General features: G+C 41.3%; 1 protein-coding gene across 1 annotated transcript in view; it reads right to left on the bottom strand.

Moving 5' to 3' along the window:
- cnksr1 (connector enhancer of kinase suppressor of Ras 1) overlaps window positions 1-20,069 on the bottom strand; it is a 32,677-nt gene that overhangs the window by 11,757 nt on the left and 851 nt on the right. The window contains exons 3-8 of the mRNA XM_030045200.1: window positions 19,146-19,303; window positions 16,325-16,527; window positions 15,795-15,879; window positions 5,871-5,912; window positions 5,513-5,632; window positions 2,030-2,089 (exon numbers count right to left, since the gene is read on the bottom strand). Coding sequence (XP_029901060.1) covers window positions 2,030-2,089; window positions 5,513-5,632; window positions 5,871-5,912; window positions 15,795-15,879; window positions 16,325-16,527; window positions 19,146-19,303 — 668 coding nt within the window. The remainder of the gene's footprint in view (window positions 1-2,029; window positions 2,090-5,512; window positions 5,633-5,870; window positions 5,913-15,794; window positions 15,880-16,324; window positions 16,528-19,145; window positions 19,304-20,069) is intronic.

The following is a 20,069-nucleotide window of genomic DNA, read 5'->3' as shown; positions in this document are numbered from 1 at the left end:
TGCGCGTGTCTCTTGGAGTGTGTGTAGACAAGGCTTGTAACACTGACATTTGCCATAATCCTTTAATCTCAATTTGAACCCTATCTTCACATCTCTCTTTCTGTCTTTCCTGTCCTCTCTCTCTCTCTCTCTCTCTCTCTCACTCTTTCTTTATCTCTCATTAGTAGTCAGCTATAGTCATATAACCTCAGTAGCAGGGGAGTAGAGTACTCCGTTGCTGACATCATGGAAAAATAACATATCCATCTCTCGGTCCCCCAGGAGAGCTGCTCTAGCACTCATTTTACAAGCACTCCTAATTCTCACTGGTAAACACTCTTCCATCCCTTTATCGCTCCCTTGCTTATTTCACAAGCCCCCTGATCTCTCTCTCCTCCCCCCTCTGATCTCTGTGTCTCTCTGAAATCTTGCATCTGTGCTCCTTCCATGAACCACTTTAATATTCCCAGAGAAGCTGTTATGCATCTTGAGATGTGAAATCAATCCAAAAACTAAATTAAGCACCATCAAATAACTAAGGGACCGGAGGCCACTTTTAATGTTATAATTAAACTTAAACCTGTGTGAATCCTGTTTGCTGGACATTTCCCTGTGACATTGCCCACCTTAACAATCAGCTATAAGCATGAACATCAAATTATTCAGCAGGAACACTATATCCCTGAGTTACAGAGCAACATCTACACCTCGTTTCCATAAGCGGTTAAATGAATATAAGGGACCATTACTCACTGTCAATTGTTTTTCAATAGCTACTTGCCCATAATAACCTAGATAATGTATAGTGTGCATTAGCAATATTAAAGTGGCTCTGCAACAATATTATATGATATGAATACAGGGCACAGACAGCTAAAGAGGGTCTGGGTGTGAATTTATATTCCTATACTCCTTATACAAAGTGGCCTAACAGCACTGTGACATAGCTTATCTGAATTACAAATGCAGCTGTATCAATTGTGCATTGTGTTATTTTATAACAGGTATTCATCACTTTTACAGCTTTAACATTAGAATCTGCAGGTACCTTGTTCATCACGGCCAGAAAACACAGGAGATGACACTGGCAACTGAAAACATCCGTAGATATTCTAAGGTGATGATATATTGTATATTGATATGCAAGATATTTATATTTTTACTGTTTTGGCAGTATTTGGTACAAGCTTGTATCAGCTTGGAGCTGATGTTTCTAAATACAAAGTATAGGTTGTAGGTTAGTTTCAATTTCAGTTCAGCGATATGAAAGTGAAGATATGAGCCATCAGCTAAAAATAATACATCACAAGTGAACTTACATAGGGATTTCCGCCCAGTCCATAGCTGATATTTCATCCCATTGTTCCGTATTAAATGCATCAAAACTAAAACTTCAAAGTTCAACTGTGCACAGAGTTCCCATCGGAGAGGACAGTGCTGTGTATGCGTTTTCCTGCCGCATATAGCTCGCCTCAGTGGATTAAACTTCTTTGTCATTGTCACAGATGAGAGTCACGCTATTTGAGAAAGAGCCAGAACATGTTTTTGGTTTTAGCAAATCAAATTGGGAGCAATTTGCAAAATTTCCCCCTCCGTTTTTTGCACTTTAAAATTGACATTTTCCAATATAGCACATCCAGCTCCTTCCCTATTTTAGACTGACAAATGCAATGTGCCTGGTTTGCAGATCTAAATCTTCAACTCTGATGAGTGGAAAAGTGTTGCCGCCCACACACAAAGGTTTGGTAGACCTGGGCCTGTGAGTTGTTACCTAGTACAGCTGAAGTGTAATGTCGATAAGATCGTCATGTCAACTGGTTCAGAGTTATGGCTTGCAAGATGTTAGGCTCAGTGTAACCAAACAGCTTTCGGGTCTAACCCACAGCTCTTTCATGGGGATCAGACCGAGGAGGAGTTCAATAGAGTCAGATGTTTGGCACACTGCTTCTATGAGGGGTTGGCTCAGGCCACTGACAGCGGTGGTTCACCCTGTATGGCTTGTGGGCTGAGTCAACAGTGAATAAAGGAAAACTGAGTGAGAGAGTCTGACCTCAGTAGCAGTCCCAGTCACGTAGTGGTTACTGGAGCAAGTCGACGTTATCTCAATACCCTGCAAGACACAAACGGAGGGAGAAAGAGAGAGAAAGACGTTTCAAAATTCAGGCTGCTAAACCAGAGATAGGTGAGAAAAAGACTGGGACAATAAGTGCAGTCCTATATATAGTGCATCATTAAAACCAAAATCTTAACCAAAGGGTAAAAGTCAGGGTTTTATGCCCTTACAATAGTGCTCTAGACACAGAACGAGCATGTAAGAGCAAGAGCTAGGAAAATACAAACAATAAGAGCTTTAGAGGGAGAGAGAAGGGATTTTTTTTAAGGAGCAGGTAAGGTGAAGGATGACATTTAGAGGGAAGAGGGTCATGTGAGGCACTCAGCCACACAATATGTCATTTTTGCATGTCATATGGCCGAAATTATTCATCCTAATTGGTGCAAAAATGATACTTTGGCTTGTAGCTCTCAATCACTGTTGGACTCCATATGGATGTATTGACGTCTGCCCCCAGATGCCTTAATGGTTCAGCTTGTAATTACCAATCAGCCGAGCAGTGCATCTCTGTTCACATCACTTGACACCAGGAACCTGACTGGAATTACAAAGGCATCCAAATGTCTGTACTGAATGTAGCTTCTTGCCAAAAATAAATACCTTTATTTCTACTAAGATATCGACATATCCGCTGAAATTATCCAAGGTCCTCTGTGCTAATTTTGCACAGGGTGCCACCCATTATTATTCGTCCCTGCATCATAAGAGCGGTGGCCGCACAACTCAAATCACACCTCAAAATACCCCAAGGTTTTCTTTCACACTGGCTCTGTGTGACCAGACATAGTGCCTTTGGCCAATTTGCTGCCTTTAGACCTAATGACTGAGCCAGTAAGCAGACAGAGGCAGCCAATCAGTTTCATGTACCTGTGCTCAGAGTCCTGGTAAATATAAAAGCTTTCATGAGGGAGCTACGGGCTCAGTTTACTGTGTTACAACTGTGGGCAATACAGAATAGCTACACCAGGCGTTTATTTATGGTGCATTTAAAATATATTAGGACTACCTCCCTCATGCTGAGTGGCAGCAGCTGGTATAGATTTAATAAGAGAACTCAATAACAAATACTGCCTTTTCCCTGGATGCACCTCATAAGTACACCTAATGAAAGAGTAAGTATCTCCGAAATTTTGTGCATTTAGTATAAATGAATAATGATGACTCTTTTTGTCTCTCTTACCCTGTCTTCTTCTAAATTCCCATTATTCTTACTTAAACTCTCATCCTTTTAAAAGGCAGACCTTGTAATCGGTGATTCACTCCAATCAGCTTCTCTGATGGCAAATAATAACCAGGTTTGGCTGCTACTGGCTGATGATGTCTCTGGAAATTAATCAGTGCGACTGTAGGATCATTGTACGGTAGTGTTAGCTGTGGTACCACAACTACAACCACTGCCCTTCACACACACACACACACACACACACACACACACACACACACACACACACACACACACACACACACACACACACACAGAAACACAAACACACTTGTATGTTTCTATGGCAGCAGGGAAGAGAAGAGAGGTGGTGAAGTGAAGCCACAAATGGTGCCTCTAGCTGTGCAGATCACACCAATCGCGGATGATCAGAAAAGACAATCAAGAAAGCGAAAGCGTTTCAAAAGCATTGAGCCCTGTGCACCGAGCATAAGGAACGGAGACTTGCAATCATCATCCAACCTGAGAGAGCCTAACCTACTGGGCTGAGGAGACAGAAGGGGGAAGGAAATTCAAAGCATGTCGCACACAAAATTGCTCTTTGGAAGTGCAATGGTAAAAGGGAGAGGACACAAGAGGAGGTAGATAACAAGCACAGAAGAAAGAGGCATAATTGTACCCTATGTGGAGACTGAAGGCTAATTGAGAGAGCAGAAAAGGCAAGGAGAGAAAGGAGCGCGTGAGCCACTAGACAAGGTTGGAGAGAAAGTCTAAGAAAGAGAAAAAGGAGTGTATGAATAGAGCAGGGTACAGTGAGAACCTTGAGTTGCATGAAAGAAATGACAAGTGCAACCAAATGATGATGGAAACCGGCACGATAATGAAAAAGGTAGAAAGGGAATATGGCAAATGATAGAGAGAGCTGAGAGAGAGGATACGCCACGCTGACAGGGCGTGTTGATTGTCAATAAACTGAGACAAGACGATGAAGTGGGGCGGAGATGGGCTGGAGAGACTGAGGGGAGCAAGATGACCTGAAGACATGGTCGTAATGAGATATTTTGAGGTAAGAGGTGAAAATAATTAACAGTAGCAGCCAGAATAACTGTGATTGGCTTCGCAAAATGAAGGAAACTCACAGAGCTCATTAAATGATAATCTAACTGGGTTACACAGACATGAGAAAGAGTTATAATTGGCCCTTGCCCTCTCCATATTGTATGTTATACTTGCTGGTTAGTCAGCTGCTTCAGTGCAGTAAATTAAAAATGGCTTACAGCCTTGGTTCTTCATGTCACAGAGTCCCAAAAGACACACATTAGGCCACAGCCTCCTATTCAATAAGATTTCGTCTCAGGGAGTCCCACAGCATATGGGAAGATTATTAATATTGTTGATCTGGTGATGAATTGTCTGTCCATACTCCACATGGGGAGATAACAGTGGTGTTCATGAAACTTTTATTAAATATTATATAGGCACCGAGGTTGTTGCATTTTTCTCTCTATTATGTTTTTTTTTTTTTTTTTACTCTAAAGCAAATTGCATTGCACGTGAATGTACGCAGTGTGCTACATAAATGAAGTTTGGTTTAATTTTAATACATTCTACGATTAAATATAATTTATAGTCAATTAAATTACTATAGCTTGCTGATGATCTTTTGTGTGAGGTGAATTTACAGGTGTATGTTGCGGTGTGTAGCTGATAAATTGCCCTGATTGCTGGTTGGATGCACACTGAACAGACTTTTGCCATCGCACCTGTTTGCATGTTCAACAACAGAACATCTTATTGTAATAAATTATTTATTTGATATGTCACCATCAACCTTTAAAAAAAACATTAAGGTGTGACTTGCAGGAAATGAAATAGTTGGGTTTGGTAGTACTCCCACTAACGTGAGAACATGTCTGCTTTCTGATTTGGTAGAAACTGAGAATGATCTTTGTGGTGTGTTGTACAGCCACACGACTTCCGTATTTATGAATTTCTTTTGGCTCATTTGATTAAAATAAAATGTTTCTATGTCTGTAGAAAGTTTAGTTTCTGTATTGTTCACCGTATTTGTAAGGCTGTGACTTTGTACAAGCATGTGACTACTTGGATATGCCAAGTCCATGAGGGCTGGGCAGCCTCTGGGCAGGTCACATTAATAAATGAATCAGTCGGATAGTTATTGGTCTGACAATGGCTGGACCCAATAAAAGCAATAACAGAGAATGGCCAGACTTGACAATAAGAAGATGATTGATTACCAGGTGATCGCCAGGTGATACAGGCACTAGATCGACGCTCTCTAGCTGAGCGGTGTGGGAAAGGAGCGCTTCCGGACTGGAGCTCAGGACGTCATCACATACCGCCACCAGCTGACGGCACTGAGGACAAAACACAACAGAATTTGCTGGGAGGAACAATCTGCATTGACAATGACACTGGATTGAAATTACATTCTATCCCTGACAACACATTTGAATTTATTCAAATATTCCTTCTATCATCATAACACTACTTTAATGCACTGTAAGGCCTGGGTAACAAAAATAAAAGGGATCTACCACATTTCATATTTCAAATGGGAACTGGCATGACATGAAACACTGATGACACACTTACTACAGAGATGATGTCTTTTTCTTTCTCGTAGACCGTGCTGTCCTGTTGGGCGAGTGGAACAAGATGAGATGAACGTCAGAGCACATCTAAGCAGCACACAGAGCAGAGAGACAAAACAACACTGCGCCATTCATAACGCTCTAACTGATTTGTGGAAATGGGACGTTCTGAATTAAAATTCCCCTTTCCTCTTCAAAGCAGGGCTCCATCGAATCAGGAAGTGGCCAGTGAAAGGGCACGAGTATGCAGAGGCGGGAGAGGTGCTACATCAGGCCTCTGTTGGCTACTTACATGCTTCTTTCATTACTGAGCACTTAATGGAATTAAAAAAAAAGAAAGAAAGAAATTCACCAACACTAGCTAGTGAACAATCCTATTTACAGTGTGTAAGGTCCTCTTAATCCAAGAATTCACACTAATCCCAAAGCATACACATGTCCACATTTTATATATGCATGTGGTTGTACACACACACACACACACACACACACACACACACACACACACACACACACACACACACACACACACAAACACAAGTAGGAGGAGGGTCAACGGTTACAGCAAGAGTTACTTAACATGGCCAAAATAACACAGTGTAATTAAAGTGATAAATCCCTTCTTTCTGGGAGGAAGGTGATGAAGGCGATGGTATGGGACACTTTGTCAGGAGCAGAGGGATTTTGCTGAGCCGACGGAGTTGACCTGGGAGTCGGAGCGATCAGGAGGAGGTAATGAATGACGGAGGAGTGTGAGAAAACAAATAAAGAAAGAGGGAGGACGGTGGAGGGAGGAGGGCTTAGATGAGTAACAGAAAGGAGGGAGGGACAGATTGAAAGGGGAAACTAATCACTGTGAAATCTAACAAGGGAACAGCACTGAACACTGTTGGATTTCTGGGCTAATTAAAGGCTGTGACACAAGGCAGTGGGGAAAGTTGAGAGGCTGCTGACATAAATGTTAGGCAGTTTGACTTGTCAGCGCGCGCGCGTGTGTGTGTGTGTCTGGTCTGCCTGGTGCTCTTGTGTTCGCGTATGCATAAGTTAGAACCTGCAATATCTTGATTTGAGCCAAAACACACTGTTAAATGTCGTGTATAAACAATGAAAGGGATCCTGAGCTCCGCCTTGATCCCTGCTCGATCTAAAGTAGTCTCGGCACGGCTCACTTGGCTGCCTGCAACGCTGATTAACCATTACACCTAAACTGTAACCCTTCACACACTCATGCTGCTAAAATGAAAACTTCATTTTACACAGACCAGCCCCACGTTAAAGTCTGTCAGTGTTTTTATGGTATGGGGCAGACACAGAATAATACTATGGATGAGTGAAATTATACTTTTCAGAGGTGGGACCCATCTATCACTGGTTTTCAAAGTGGAGTCTGACCAACAGTTTATTTTCACCATAATTAAATTCTCTAGTAATTGTTAGGAAAAAGTATGAGTATATTCTTCCCACCAATTTCACCATTTTGAATGCATTAGTCACTGTTTAAGTGTGACATCTAAACAACTTAACACAAACTAAAATATCTTCCACTATTAGAGTCTCTAGGTCAAAATCACTTTGCCCTGGAGACTCTAATAGTACATCGTGGTACAGTCCTGATGTAGTAAACCCAGCCTTTAAGGTATTTTCTAGGAGAGAAAATGATGTATTCTTTAAGTGTTAGTAGGAAACAATTTTAACCAGGTCTGAAATTGAAATTGAAAACATACAAATGGCTTGACCCTTCTGGGAAGACGAGGGAGTGGGTGAATGCCGCTACATACTGTAAATCTAGAGCTTGTGGGGATTTTCTTGTTGAAGGACACTGTGACAAGACAAGGTAGATGATTACTGACACAGGAGCGCGGAGCTGGGACTCTGGTTGAAGGACAGTCTCTATAATGAGATTCAGTCTCTGCTCATGATCTGTTGTACAAGTGTGATGTAGTAGTGGCACCCCAGCTGAGGTTCAAATGCAGCTTACACCTGCTATTACACACCGTCACTTCTGCCAACACGACTAGTAACACCTCTTTCTTTCCAGCATCTCTGCCTTGCTTTGTAGGCAAAAGCTAAATTAATAGATAAGTAAATAAATAAATAAATAAATAAATGAATAAGCGGTGGATCTCAACTTGTGTTTTCTGGATCTGTAATGGACTAAAGTAAAGGAGTCTTCGTAGCAACAGTACAGCCTGTCTCTGCCAGTCCCTTCAGCGCCCACACAACAGGAAATGACACATGAATGTGTGTCAGGTGGGCAGCAGGTACACTTCTGCCCTGAAACTACTGTCATCAGGAGGGCGTGGTGGGGAAATAGAGTCCACAAACCCACCACTTCTCACTGCTGCTTCCTCAATGACAACGATGCACAGACGAATATTTTCAATAAGTCACAAGAACGGGTATTATCACTTTATGTGGGCGAACAAACTCAGCTCACTTAATGGGCAACAGCATCAAAGCACATCCAAACATATGAAATAGAGAGACATGCTGCACAAACACACATAAACACAATTGTTGCTAAACCATTAAGCCATGCTTGGAGGTGCACAATTACAAAGTGATATTAATTCACAAGCACACAGACAGGCACACACTGGAGCAGATGATATCTTCACAGTAGTTAAAGAGACTGCCATGTGACATCGGACTGGTTCACTGCTGAGCAAGAGACACATGAGGACATGGAAGTGCAGAGGGAAGAGAAAACTAAGGTATTAATTAAGGGAGCCAAGACCCCTCAGGTTCTGAAACACAAGACTTTCTAATTGACTAATCTAAACAGAGCAGTTACTGTAGAGATGCACCATTTTCAGTTCTCCGTCAAGTACGAGAGTGAGAGTCCCATGGCGCAAAACAGAGAAGCTTTATTTAACGCTGGCCCTCTTTAGCCTAAGACATTTTACTGGTTAAATATTAGACACAGCCGCAGACAGTCTATGTCCCTCATACCAGAACATTTTCATAATTTAACCTCACTCTGTCAAGCTTTTTTTCCATAAGATAGTCTTGCATGATAGTCAAAACTATCATAAATGAACCACATAACCACGATGAATTCTACCTGTTTGTACTTGAGTGTGCATTCATCTGACTTGGGAATTTTTGGTGTCAACTGGCATTACAATTAGCCATTATACTCATAAATACTGTCAAATCTATACAATCATAAAATAGAGTCAATAAAACTGTACTTGCATATTTACATACACACACTCAACAGTGTCTTAAATGTAAGTCTATGACAGCATGATCCACACTTTCATCCCAGTGTGTTTCTCCACCCTCATCCTTCGTGTTGCACAATCCAGTGTCATCAAACTATTACATATACTCAATCCTATCATATTACATAATCCGGTATCCTAGAGTCATTGCACAGTCAATGACACCTCAGCACCCACTGGTAATTAAAAAATTTCCATTTAGCCTATTAATAGAAGCAGGTACCGAAGAGATTTTAAAACCATTTCGTTTATATGTGGGAATGCTGTATCGCCTGCTGGAGGGAAGAAGCTTGTACTCTAAATGGAGGAGATGAGATGGGTAAGCCAGTACTAATTAATGACATAATTAATTTCAATTACTTGATTAAACATTTGTTCTCATTTTTATATTAATGAATTTTGAATATTATCACTCAAAAGTTCTTTAATAGCAGTCCATTTCAGAAGGTTTAGGGAGCCAATGTAATGTAGAAGTGATCATACAATGGGTCCAGAGCGAATGTTGTTCATAAATAAGAGAAATTTGCCTGTATGTGCCAATTAGGACCGAATCTGTTTCTACAAATGGTTCTTGCATGTTTCCAATAAACCACTGACAATCTCTTGCAATAAGACCAATGCTACCTATTGATTCAATAATACAAATTTAAAAGGGAAATCTGACATTCTGATCCCTTCAAACAATCCACCTGTTGCTCTGCCATTTCATTGCCGGTTTTGTGACTTGCTTATAAATGGGGAAACAAAAAAAATCCATATGCATTACAAATCTTAGCCTGATCATGTCCTGTGCTGTGGTGTGTTGAGTTTATCGCACTGTATCGTGTTGTGTTGTGTCGTGTCGTGTCGGGTCATTTTGTGCCTTGCTGTGATGTGTTAGGCTGTGTGTCGAGGCATGTGGCATGGTCAGCTGGTGAGCTCACTTTACAGCAGTATTCTGTGCCTGAAAGCTGTTCTCTCTATAGTTGTCTAGGAAACAAAGACAAGCTGTTATGTGGGTGGAACACGCTGAAAAATAGCACGTGTGGAGCAAACACAGGCATGCATGGACACACACATGCACACACACTAACAAATGCATACACTAGCACTTATAGATGTAAGAACACACATGTGTGCACAGACTATTCTTTTCTTTCTGTGGTTTATGTTAACTTTCAGTAGCTCATAAATAAGCTCAAAGACTGTGAGTCAGGCATAATCGTAGCAGTATCTATCCTTATAGCCGCACCAAGGACATGCAAGTTGGCTCCAACTCACTACACAAAGCAAAATAAGTTAAAAATAAACCCAAAAGGCTGATGTTGCAAGGCAAGCCTCGTCATATTCTCTGCCTCACGTATGTTTACTTGAATTTGAATTCAGCACTAAATGTTTCCCATTAGCCAGCAGGTCATGAGCTTACTATAAAAAGACCCAGCAGACATAGTTTTGTTAGCTCTCTTTACACCTGCTACTCATCTTTCCAAATTCGCCCACCCTTTCTCCTCCCCACCTCCTCTTTATACCTCCTTTGACCTTTCCCACCCTTCTTCCACTTTCTGCTCTTGTATTCTCTGCTTCATATTATGCTCACTGCTGGCCAATGAGTGATGGCTTTTGTTCATTTCTAGATTTCCTTCTCGAGTATCATCCCTGTACATGCATTTAGATACATGCACTTTCACACACACCTCCCCTTTAAACACCAAATGAGGGTGCAAGAAAAAGAGCTTTCCCTCTCACTTGACTATATTCGAGCCATCTTGTCATTGCCTTCACTTTGAGGAACTCATCCAATAACAAATCCACATCAGGGCACATATCCATCTTTGCTCAATAAACAACATACAAGATACAAATTTCATGTTCTCTTAAAAAGCAGTGCTAACCTGTTTTAATCACATTGTATCTAGAGCTGTTGTTGGACCATGGATAGATGATGGCTTGTCCCACTGGCACAATATAGTCTATCTTATCTTATCTTATCTTATCTTATCATTCACAAACACACACACACACACACACACACATACACACACTCACACTAATACAAATTGACAATGACTTTTTTTTTTTTTTTAAGATTTTAGTGTCAAAAGCACCTGTTCACAGTTAGTTTCAAGCTGACAGTCTACAAAAGCAAAGTTTCCTTTTTCAGTTTTACTCACATACCTCAGTGGAACGCCTCCAAACTTATTTTTGGCCTCATATCCAGGTCCCCAGTTAACAGAGTCCTCCGTGTGTCTCTCTTTATCTCTCTTTTCACCCTCTCTGTGTATCTCTCCCTTGTGGACTTTAACTTGCTGTGGCTGTGTTGGCTCCGAGCAGACTGAGCCTGTGCTTTAAGCGACTGTGAAAGTCAGGCTGACAACTCCAGTGTGGGATCCCAACAACACCAGCTGACTACCGACCTCCACTGCCCTCAGGGTGTGATACAAAGTCACACATACACGTACACACTCACACAAACACGCAGGGGCAAACAGGAAATAAGAGTCCTTTCTTCAGCATCAGTAACCCCGGGAGATGTGGTGGTTCTGTGGAACCACTTCTCCAGAAATAGACGTCATTATGAAGCCATTGCCCCTGACAGCATGACCGGAGCGCTGAAAAACCTCACAGAGGAAGAGACTACTGTCAACTAGCCAGAGGCCAACTTAATGAGAGCACACACACATCTGTGTGTAATGTCTGCATGCTCCTGCATGTGCGTATAAGGTTGAGCAATAATATAGATGGTATACTTATATAAATATAATAATGCTGATACTGATATAAAATACCTGCCAACACAATGACTAATCACTTGTCACACTGATTAGCATCATGACACATATTAGAATGAATAAGCTGTGGGTGTGAATCTTTGGCTCTATAGAGATAAAGCTCAAATAACCGTTTACTAGTTGCCAGATTCAACTGCAAACTTTTTTTTTTCTTTTTATGCAGTTGGGGGAATTAATTTGATACATGTTTGCAAACTGTGATTCGTATCAACAATCCCATTCAGTTTTCAAAATTAAATAAATGTAACAATGTAAGGCTTTCACATCTGAAATGAAATCTGAAACAAAACAAAAAAATGGCCAAAAAAAGTATTATCTTAGAGCACCACAGCATTATGCTTTTTTTGTTTGTTTTTTTTAAAGAAATGTGAATGCCTCAGTTCAAAGCATTTCACATCGATTCACCGGCTCAACTCAAAAAGATTAATTGTATTTATTTCTTTTATCAGATTGATACAGATGAATGAGCAAAATTTATAATCGATGTATCAATGTAATGTATTTTTAAACCCCTTAGGAAAAATGTTTTCATAAAATATTGCCTAATTTGTTTCAGATCTCATTTGATGAGAGACTTTAATAAGTATTCACCTTTTCTTTATCATTGAGTTAGGCAACAGAATTGCACCTCACAATAATTCACAGCAACACAGGCTGCAGATGTATTGTGACTCAGTTGTATGGTGCTGTGACTGTGTGTGTGTGTGTGTGTGTGTGTGTGTGTGTGTGGCTGGTTGATAATGCCATGCTGACAGTTAGATGGACAGAGGTTTAATGGGTTTAACACACCTGACAGAGAGAGGATTCTCATTCTCTCTTGCCCATTAAACAGGTGTGAGAGCTGCCGTACACTGCTGTTGCTGCAGCTCAACCCGTGTCCAAAATTAACTTTTTGGCTCACCTGCCTATTAAAATCAGTTAAGTAATGGGTTTTCCTGTTTACACTGTGGTCGCTTACCAACAATTTAAAAAAAAATAGGCAGAAAGAATTTATTTGGGGAGTGATATAATTAGACTTTTGATTCACTTTCTTTTCCCCTGCACTATTTTTGTAAAGGTCAAACAGCTTAGCAACGTAGATGCTTCCAGCTGATTCAGTTAACGTTATTACATTAGTCAACCTGAGCCACAGCACTCGAGATGTTTGCCAGAATAGATCAGCAGACCAGGATATAATAAAAGAATAATGTACATTTAAATTTGGTGTGTAAAATCAGTTACTGCACACAAAATTTGTTCACTCACTGATATAATGAAGTCTAGAATTCATCATTAAGTGCAACACAGATAGAGAACATGCAAACACTGAGGACAACCAAGATATATATATTTTTTTCATCTCATTTCTCTACCAACAATAGCCTCAATAGACCATAATGCAATGCAGCCAGTGGTGGAGGGCCTGTACTGATTTATTGGACAAAGATATTTTTTACCAAATCCCAGAACTCAGCAATCACTGAGTGCTCTCTCTGCATAATTAATTAATCTTATTGAAGCATTAATAATGACTCAAAAAAGAAACCGCACGCGCACAACACAAGCACACACACACACACACACACACACACACACACACAGAGAGAGAGAGCCCAAAAAACAGGAACTGAGCAAACAATAGCCAGTAATTACCAAACGGTGATCAACCTCTGAGAACGTCCAGCATCAAAACACTCTCCGACGTGTTGACGAATGCTTAGCCCACTAATCACTGCCCCCGTACGGGATACCCAGTGTCCGCAAACAACAGCCAGCAGGCCCAAATGTGAGCTGCTGAACACATTAACATCCTATCAGCGTCATTGTTCCTCAAACAGCTTCATCACACTCGTATACCTGGCACTTCCTTCCTCTCCCTCCGGCCCTCCACGCTGTAAGAATGAAGTTACTGTACTGCCACACAGAGACCGCTACCCTTCATTTCTCCCAATGGACTAACAGCATACTTCACATGAGCCAACTCCTGTGAACGGCTTAGTACGTAACATGCCATATCTAACTCAACTAACCTCAGACACTTTAATTACCATCATCCCCTCATACCCTGATAATAAATATGAAAGACCAGTTCTTGATATCAACTGATATATACAACTGCAAAATGTGGATAAAAAAATACCAACAAAATAAAAATGCAAACTAGAGTTTCCAGTGTATTTTGCTGTAGAAGTGAGCTATCTTAAGCAGTCGAGCAAAGTGCAACAGAGGTTAAGCAGCAAGAGAGGCATCACCTTGCGGAGAATTATCCAATCAAAGAGGTGAGCGCTGTAGCTGGCGTGCCAGGCGGGTGTCCAGAGCGGGCTACAGAGGACTATATATACAGACCTCTCTAAATACAGCGTCTAATCTCTCTGCTTCTCCCCGTTATCTCTCATTCTCCAGCTATCTGTCGCTCTATCTCTTGGTCTTCACTCTCTGCCTTTCTGCCTATCTAGCCCTATCTGGAAATTAATCTGTTACGCCACCATATAATGCCAGCACAATGTAGTTTCACATTTATTAGTTGCCGAGTTTCTCTTTCTTTCTGCGCTGTGTGTTCAATCGCATGCGCCCTCCAAGGAGTCAAAAGTCATGTATCTGTTGTTGTGTCTCAATCTCCTCCCTCTCTCTCTCTCTCTCTCTCTCACTCCCTTCCCCTCTTCCGCCCACTCAGCCCCCTCCTCCTGCCTCCCCCATGGCACTAAAACATATCCAGGCCTGCCCTTGATACTTGTGAACACTTTTCTTCCACCTTACATTCACCCTCTCATGAATACTCATTCTCCTCCCATTGCTGCCAGGAAGCATTTCACAGCGCCACGAAAGAGTAAACACGGCCAGTGCACAGGAATTCCTCAATCAGTTCGGCCAAAGCTTCTTCAAGGTACAACCACCTCAAAATATGCCAGGAATGTAAAGATAAAGAACACATGACCCAAGAGGAACTGAGGAGCAGGGAGTGTGCTTGTCAGTCTGTTTTGCTAACAGCATTTAAGGGATTGATTATTAAAAAAAAAAAAAAAAAAAAATCAGCTGTTCAGACAACAGGTTGTAGTTCCTCTTTGGAAATTTACAGCTCATGATAATCACACGAGAATCAGGCTTCACACGTGACTTGTTCCTGTTCAGATAAAAAAAAAATCTAATATTGACAAACAAGTTCCATACAAGAGCCACGACTACTTCTACGATTAGGTAGACAAAACATAACAAAAGTCATTTAAACGTTGCACAAAGGAGACATTTTTGGTCTGTCTTATTTGCAGGGAAGTTTCCTGATTAGGTAGCATTTTTACGAAAGATAGCCGCTTAGGGCTATCTAATTACAGCAGGAAGTACAAGCCACACTCCAGTTAGGTTCCTTGATTTGGTGAAATTTTAAGTAAACAACAAGTGCTTCATTTGCTGTGTAGGATATCCCATATGACTACATAGCCAGCTCCGAAAAATCATTATTTCTATAATGATCGATGGAAGTGTCACTTTAAGATTGGAATTAAAGCTTATTGAATGTACCAGACGTGACCTAAGTTACTTTTGTTTACAGTTGTATAATTAGTAAGGCAGTTTGTCCCTTCTAGACATTACTACTGCCATCGCTTGTTTCCTGAGAGGCTTAATTACAACGGAAACAGGCGACAGTTTTTCGCTGGTCATGTGCCATTTCCATGTTACGTTGTCCAAATTCTTGCAATCATTTGGAAAAATTAGGGTTTCTAATGAGGAACTTTCCTGCCAGTTACCAAAATGATAGGAAGCTTCCTTGCAAATGAGACAGATGCGTTATATAAAAAAAAGCAGCTCTCACACTGTTGCTTGACTGGATGAATGAAAAGGCTGATGCAGACTTGTGGAAATAAAGCAATGGGTGGGCGGAGCTGCATTTGTCAGGTTATAACAGTATAACACAGTCATTTGAGAGTTTTACGCTAAACCCATGAATAGACCAACCTTGTGTATAATTGCTCCCAGCTCTTGACAGTAGCCGATTATGCTCTTGCTGGCGGTGTATCCACTGAGCTGGAAAAACTGATATCTGGATAGACAAGGATTATAATGCATGAAAGGCCGGATGCAAGCATGTATGGCGGCTTAATTTTACAGTGGTAATTAAGAGAACCAAAGACACAGTTACACAAAGAAAGCATTAAAGAGGGCTGATAAAAACAGACACACGGGTGGGATTTTCAAGAACAGATTGCTATCAGCAGGTTTAACAAGGGACAACATGTAAACAAACAAAGCATGCCTGTGTGTACACCTAAACATGGACATAGCAGGTTTAAACCTCTTTAAACATAGACTTCTTCCCCTGCAAACACTACTGTGATTTGCACTTCCAACAAAAACCTACAGCCAAATCTATTTTTTCACAAGATATTGCACAGCACAGAACATTTCCTGGATAAAAATAACTGCTGAATAAAATAGAAATTCGAGTGCTGTGTATGTAACGATTAGGTAACTCCCTCTTTGCAGACCTGTTGAGCAGTGAGAAGAGTCCTTTGGCAGAGGTGATGAGCTCCACTACAACCTGCAGTACGCCAGCTGGCAGCTTGGTGGCGCTCCGCCCGTCGTAGGTGTTGACGCGCCAACGGTTCTGGATGCCCATCTGGAGGGTGTGTGCAACGGCACGCAGCTTCTCTGTCAGACTTCGCAGGCTCTCGCTGCCCATGCCATACGTCTGGAGTGCACACACACACGCGCACACACACACACACACACACAAGCACGAGGCAGTTAAAGGAAAAATCCTTGCTCGGATATTCCACTGTTATATAATCAATATGTGGTGCTAAATACATTTTAGTTGTCATTTTGTGATGAAATGTTGTAATTTTGGTGTGCGTTTTCCTTCAACCTATTTTCACTACACTTGGTGATGTCATACATTTCCCAGAATGCCTTTGAACAGCTTCAAAAGAACATGCCTGAGGGTTTACCACGTAGGTTGAGAAACCGATAGCAACTGCACAGCAAAACCAAGAAAGCGAGTTTTTCCGGTCGAGAAAAGGCTAGAGTTGCGCCAAATCACTCAAAACACAGCGTCTTGTGGCTGCGCTACACTGTCGTCTGGTGCGGCTTCTGCTGATGGAGGAACTGAGGCCTCTGCATCTCCTACAGGGGATTTCTCCCCGGATGACCTGCACGAACGCTGGTTTGAAATGGTCAGTCTAGGAAGAAGCATCACTATTTGATCGCAAAAGACAGACACCAAAACCTGCCATTTTCCACTGAGGTTTCAGATCACCAATTTTGTTGTACATTTTTTATATTTAAGTGCATTGTAACTGAAAATGTGATGACGGGTCATGTGCATTTGAACAGGTTATTTACGTTTTCAGATCCAAACTGATATGTCGGCTGGCAAATATCTGTGGATATTAACTTTCAACAGATAAATCGCTATCAGTAAACATTTTTACCAATATGCAAAAAAGCCACGTAAATATTACAGTAAAAAGCACTTACCCATTTAACTAACTAACTTAAACAGCTTGCAGCACGTGAGCTGGCAGGGCAGCACATCACAGCTGAGCAGATGGTGGTGTGGATTATGTTGCGTTAAGAAGTTTATTGTTCAACTGCAAAATATCAAGCCTTCAGAACATATCTTTTTTTTTTTGTACAAATACTTGATTATCAAATTTGGTGATTCCTTGGTATAAATTTGTTATTGTTGGAAGTTTTTTTATTCACAGTGATGCATACTGGTATTGGCACCAGAATCCCAGTATCACTGCAATTCTATTTTTTATATATATATATATATCAATGGTATACTTATTTTCCTGTCACAATCTATGATGAGAGCATGAATACTGTCATGACAGGCACATCAAATAACAACGAGTGCTAAAATAAAAGCTTGAACAATATGAGAGGCCCTTCTCAGGACAAGAGAGAGGAGAGAGTCGTGAGGGACGTGACTCTTCACAGACACTGCAGAAGAAGCAGCTTGTTGTCCTGGTCCACTCATCACTGATCAAGAACTTTGCTCCGTTCAGGCCCGGCTGCTGCATATCAACTAGACTGAACAATCATCTGTCAACAAGTGGCCATGAATTTTTCATGGACGTTTCAGTACTGTGGGTGTTAATTAAGTGACCATGTGCTTGAAAGAGTGTGGTGTCAACATCTGATAGTCATTTTATGTGGACGCACACAGAGGGGAGGATGAGAGAGAAAACACATATGCACACACACGCATGCACACTCTTCTATTATGTAGGAACTGAATCTGTAAAACTTTGTGAGCAATTCTCGGGAATCTTGTCTTTTATGAAACATTTCCTACCAATACACTTAGGTTAAGCTTTTACTTAAACTCCTGCTGTTTCTAATGAGTTGCAGGGACTATTTCTGGGAGTAATGTTACTTCAATAGTTTAAGCAGTCTTAGCCGTGGCCTGATATTCACTAGCCGTTACGCCACCCCAGCTGGAGCCTTGCCTGGCACTGTCCCACTCAATTAGTCCTCCCTTGGAAACAAAGCCCCTTCTCGAAACGGACTGCCCCGTCCAGTCCTCCATACAAACAAACACACACATACACACACATTTGCACTGTTCATGTGCAACTGTTCCAGGACTCCCTCTCAACAGTGAAAAGATGGCAAGAATGTAAAAGAGAGAGGAGAATGGGGTGGAAAGGAAAATAATTGGGCAGCAAAAAAAAAAAAAACACAAAGGGGATAGAGACTTTTTTTTTTAGTTCACTACAAACATTCCCCCCAAAATTTGCATGTAAAGTATCAGGAATGAGCTTTTGTATTGATTCTATATCTGCTTCAGTTGCAGTTGAAGTGCAACTTGTCCTTTGATGTTGGGTGGAACTCTAAAATAATTGTTACATAATGATGTGCCTGACTTGGGGCAATCTGAGATCACACAAAACCGGAGGGCAAAGTGAAATGAAGAACTTAAACCTAAGCCGCATGTTGCTAATGGCTGTGAGTGCAATTGAATGAAACAGGACTTATATGGCAACAAGAACAGTTGTGTGTGTTGGATGGATTTGCCACAGCCACTGGCTGGCTTATACAAACAAGAGCAAAGTCCCAAGAAAATGAACCAAAATAGAGTGATGTGTGGCAAAAAAATACATGCCTGTGTTCCAGTGTAAGAATATAAGAACAGCAGTAAAAATAAGACAGGAAGATGAAAAGAGTGAAAGTAAAACACCCTTCCTTACATTTTAGCTCCCTTTCCCCAGCCATCCACCCACGTAAACACAACACAAACACAGACACGTAACACACAAACACATACACAAACACACACGATTTTGTTCCCTCCCTCACCAGAGAGCAGAGTTTCTCCACAGCCTCCAGTATGAGCTCCTGGTGTCCGATCTTATGGACTCCCAGCCTTTCCAAGTCCTGAGAGGACAACTGGAGCAGCTCCAGACCCGACAGCTGCCACTGTGAGAACGGGTACTGCTGCAGGGGGGCGTCCAGACCTGGCAGCAAAACACACACACACACACACATACATGCATGGATACACAGGCACATGCACACACAGAAACATACACACATGCATGCACACAGGTATACACAGATAGACCACATGTGAGTGAACAGACAGAAAAGTCATATGCATAAAACAGGTACAGGCACGCAGGCACCTCAGGTCTGCAGCATGTTCTGCAAGTATGGAAACAAGGGAAAGCGTCTCTGTGTGACTTAGTTATATTGTCTTAACTAATATAATCATTCACAAAACAATGCAATTAATTAACAGATTTGTCAACACGTCCTATTTCAAAATCATGAGTAGATTCTGTTTATTATTTTAAAAAAGTTTGAAGTAGGTAATAAACCTGTTTTCTAAGTAATGACCTTGTAACTAACGAGAATCCTTTCATGACAACAGCAGGAATTTGATAACTACAGTATATCTTACAAATTGCTCGCCTTTAACAGTCTATATGCCTGTCCTCTAATTATCTTCCACTGGAAAATTAATCCATGCACTTTACAGTAGCTGTAGTTAGGGGCAGTGTGTAAGGCAGGTGGGCTAGTCTCTACTCGCTGGATATGACAGCTCTGGGCAAAACAGACCATAAATCAGCATTTAATCATAGAAATCACAACTTTGACTCCCACTCTATTTCAACGTGCCCTTCGAGAGGAAAACAGCCTGCATTGTAGCCTATTCATAGACTCTGGTTCTGAGTTAGACTGTTGTGCTTTTCTCTCAGCGCAGGCCACTTCCTCATTCCA

The sequence above is a fragment of the Myripristis murdjan genome, chromosome 22, assembly GCF_902150065.1.
Source record: "Myripristis murdjan chromosome 22, fMyrMur1.1, whole genome shotgun sequence".
Taxonomy (NCBI): Eukaryota; Metazoa; Chordata; class Actinopteri; order Holocentriformes; family Holocentridae; genus Myripristis; species Myripristis murdjan.
The sequence above is the reverse complement of the archived record's forward strand: the minus strand, read 5'-3'. Positions and strand labels throughout refer to the sequence as shown.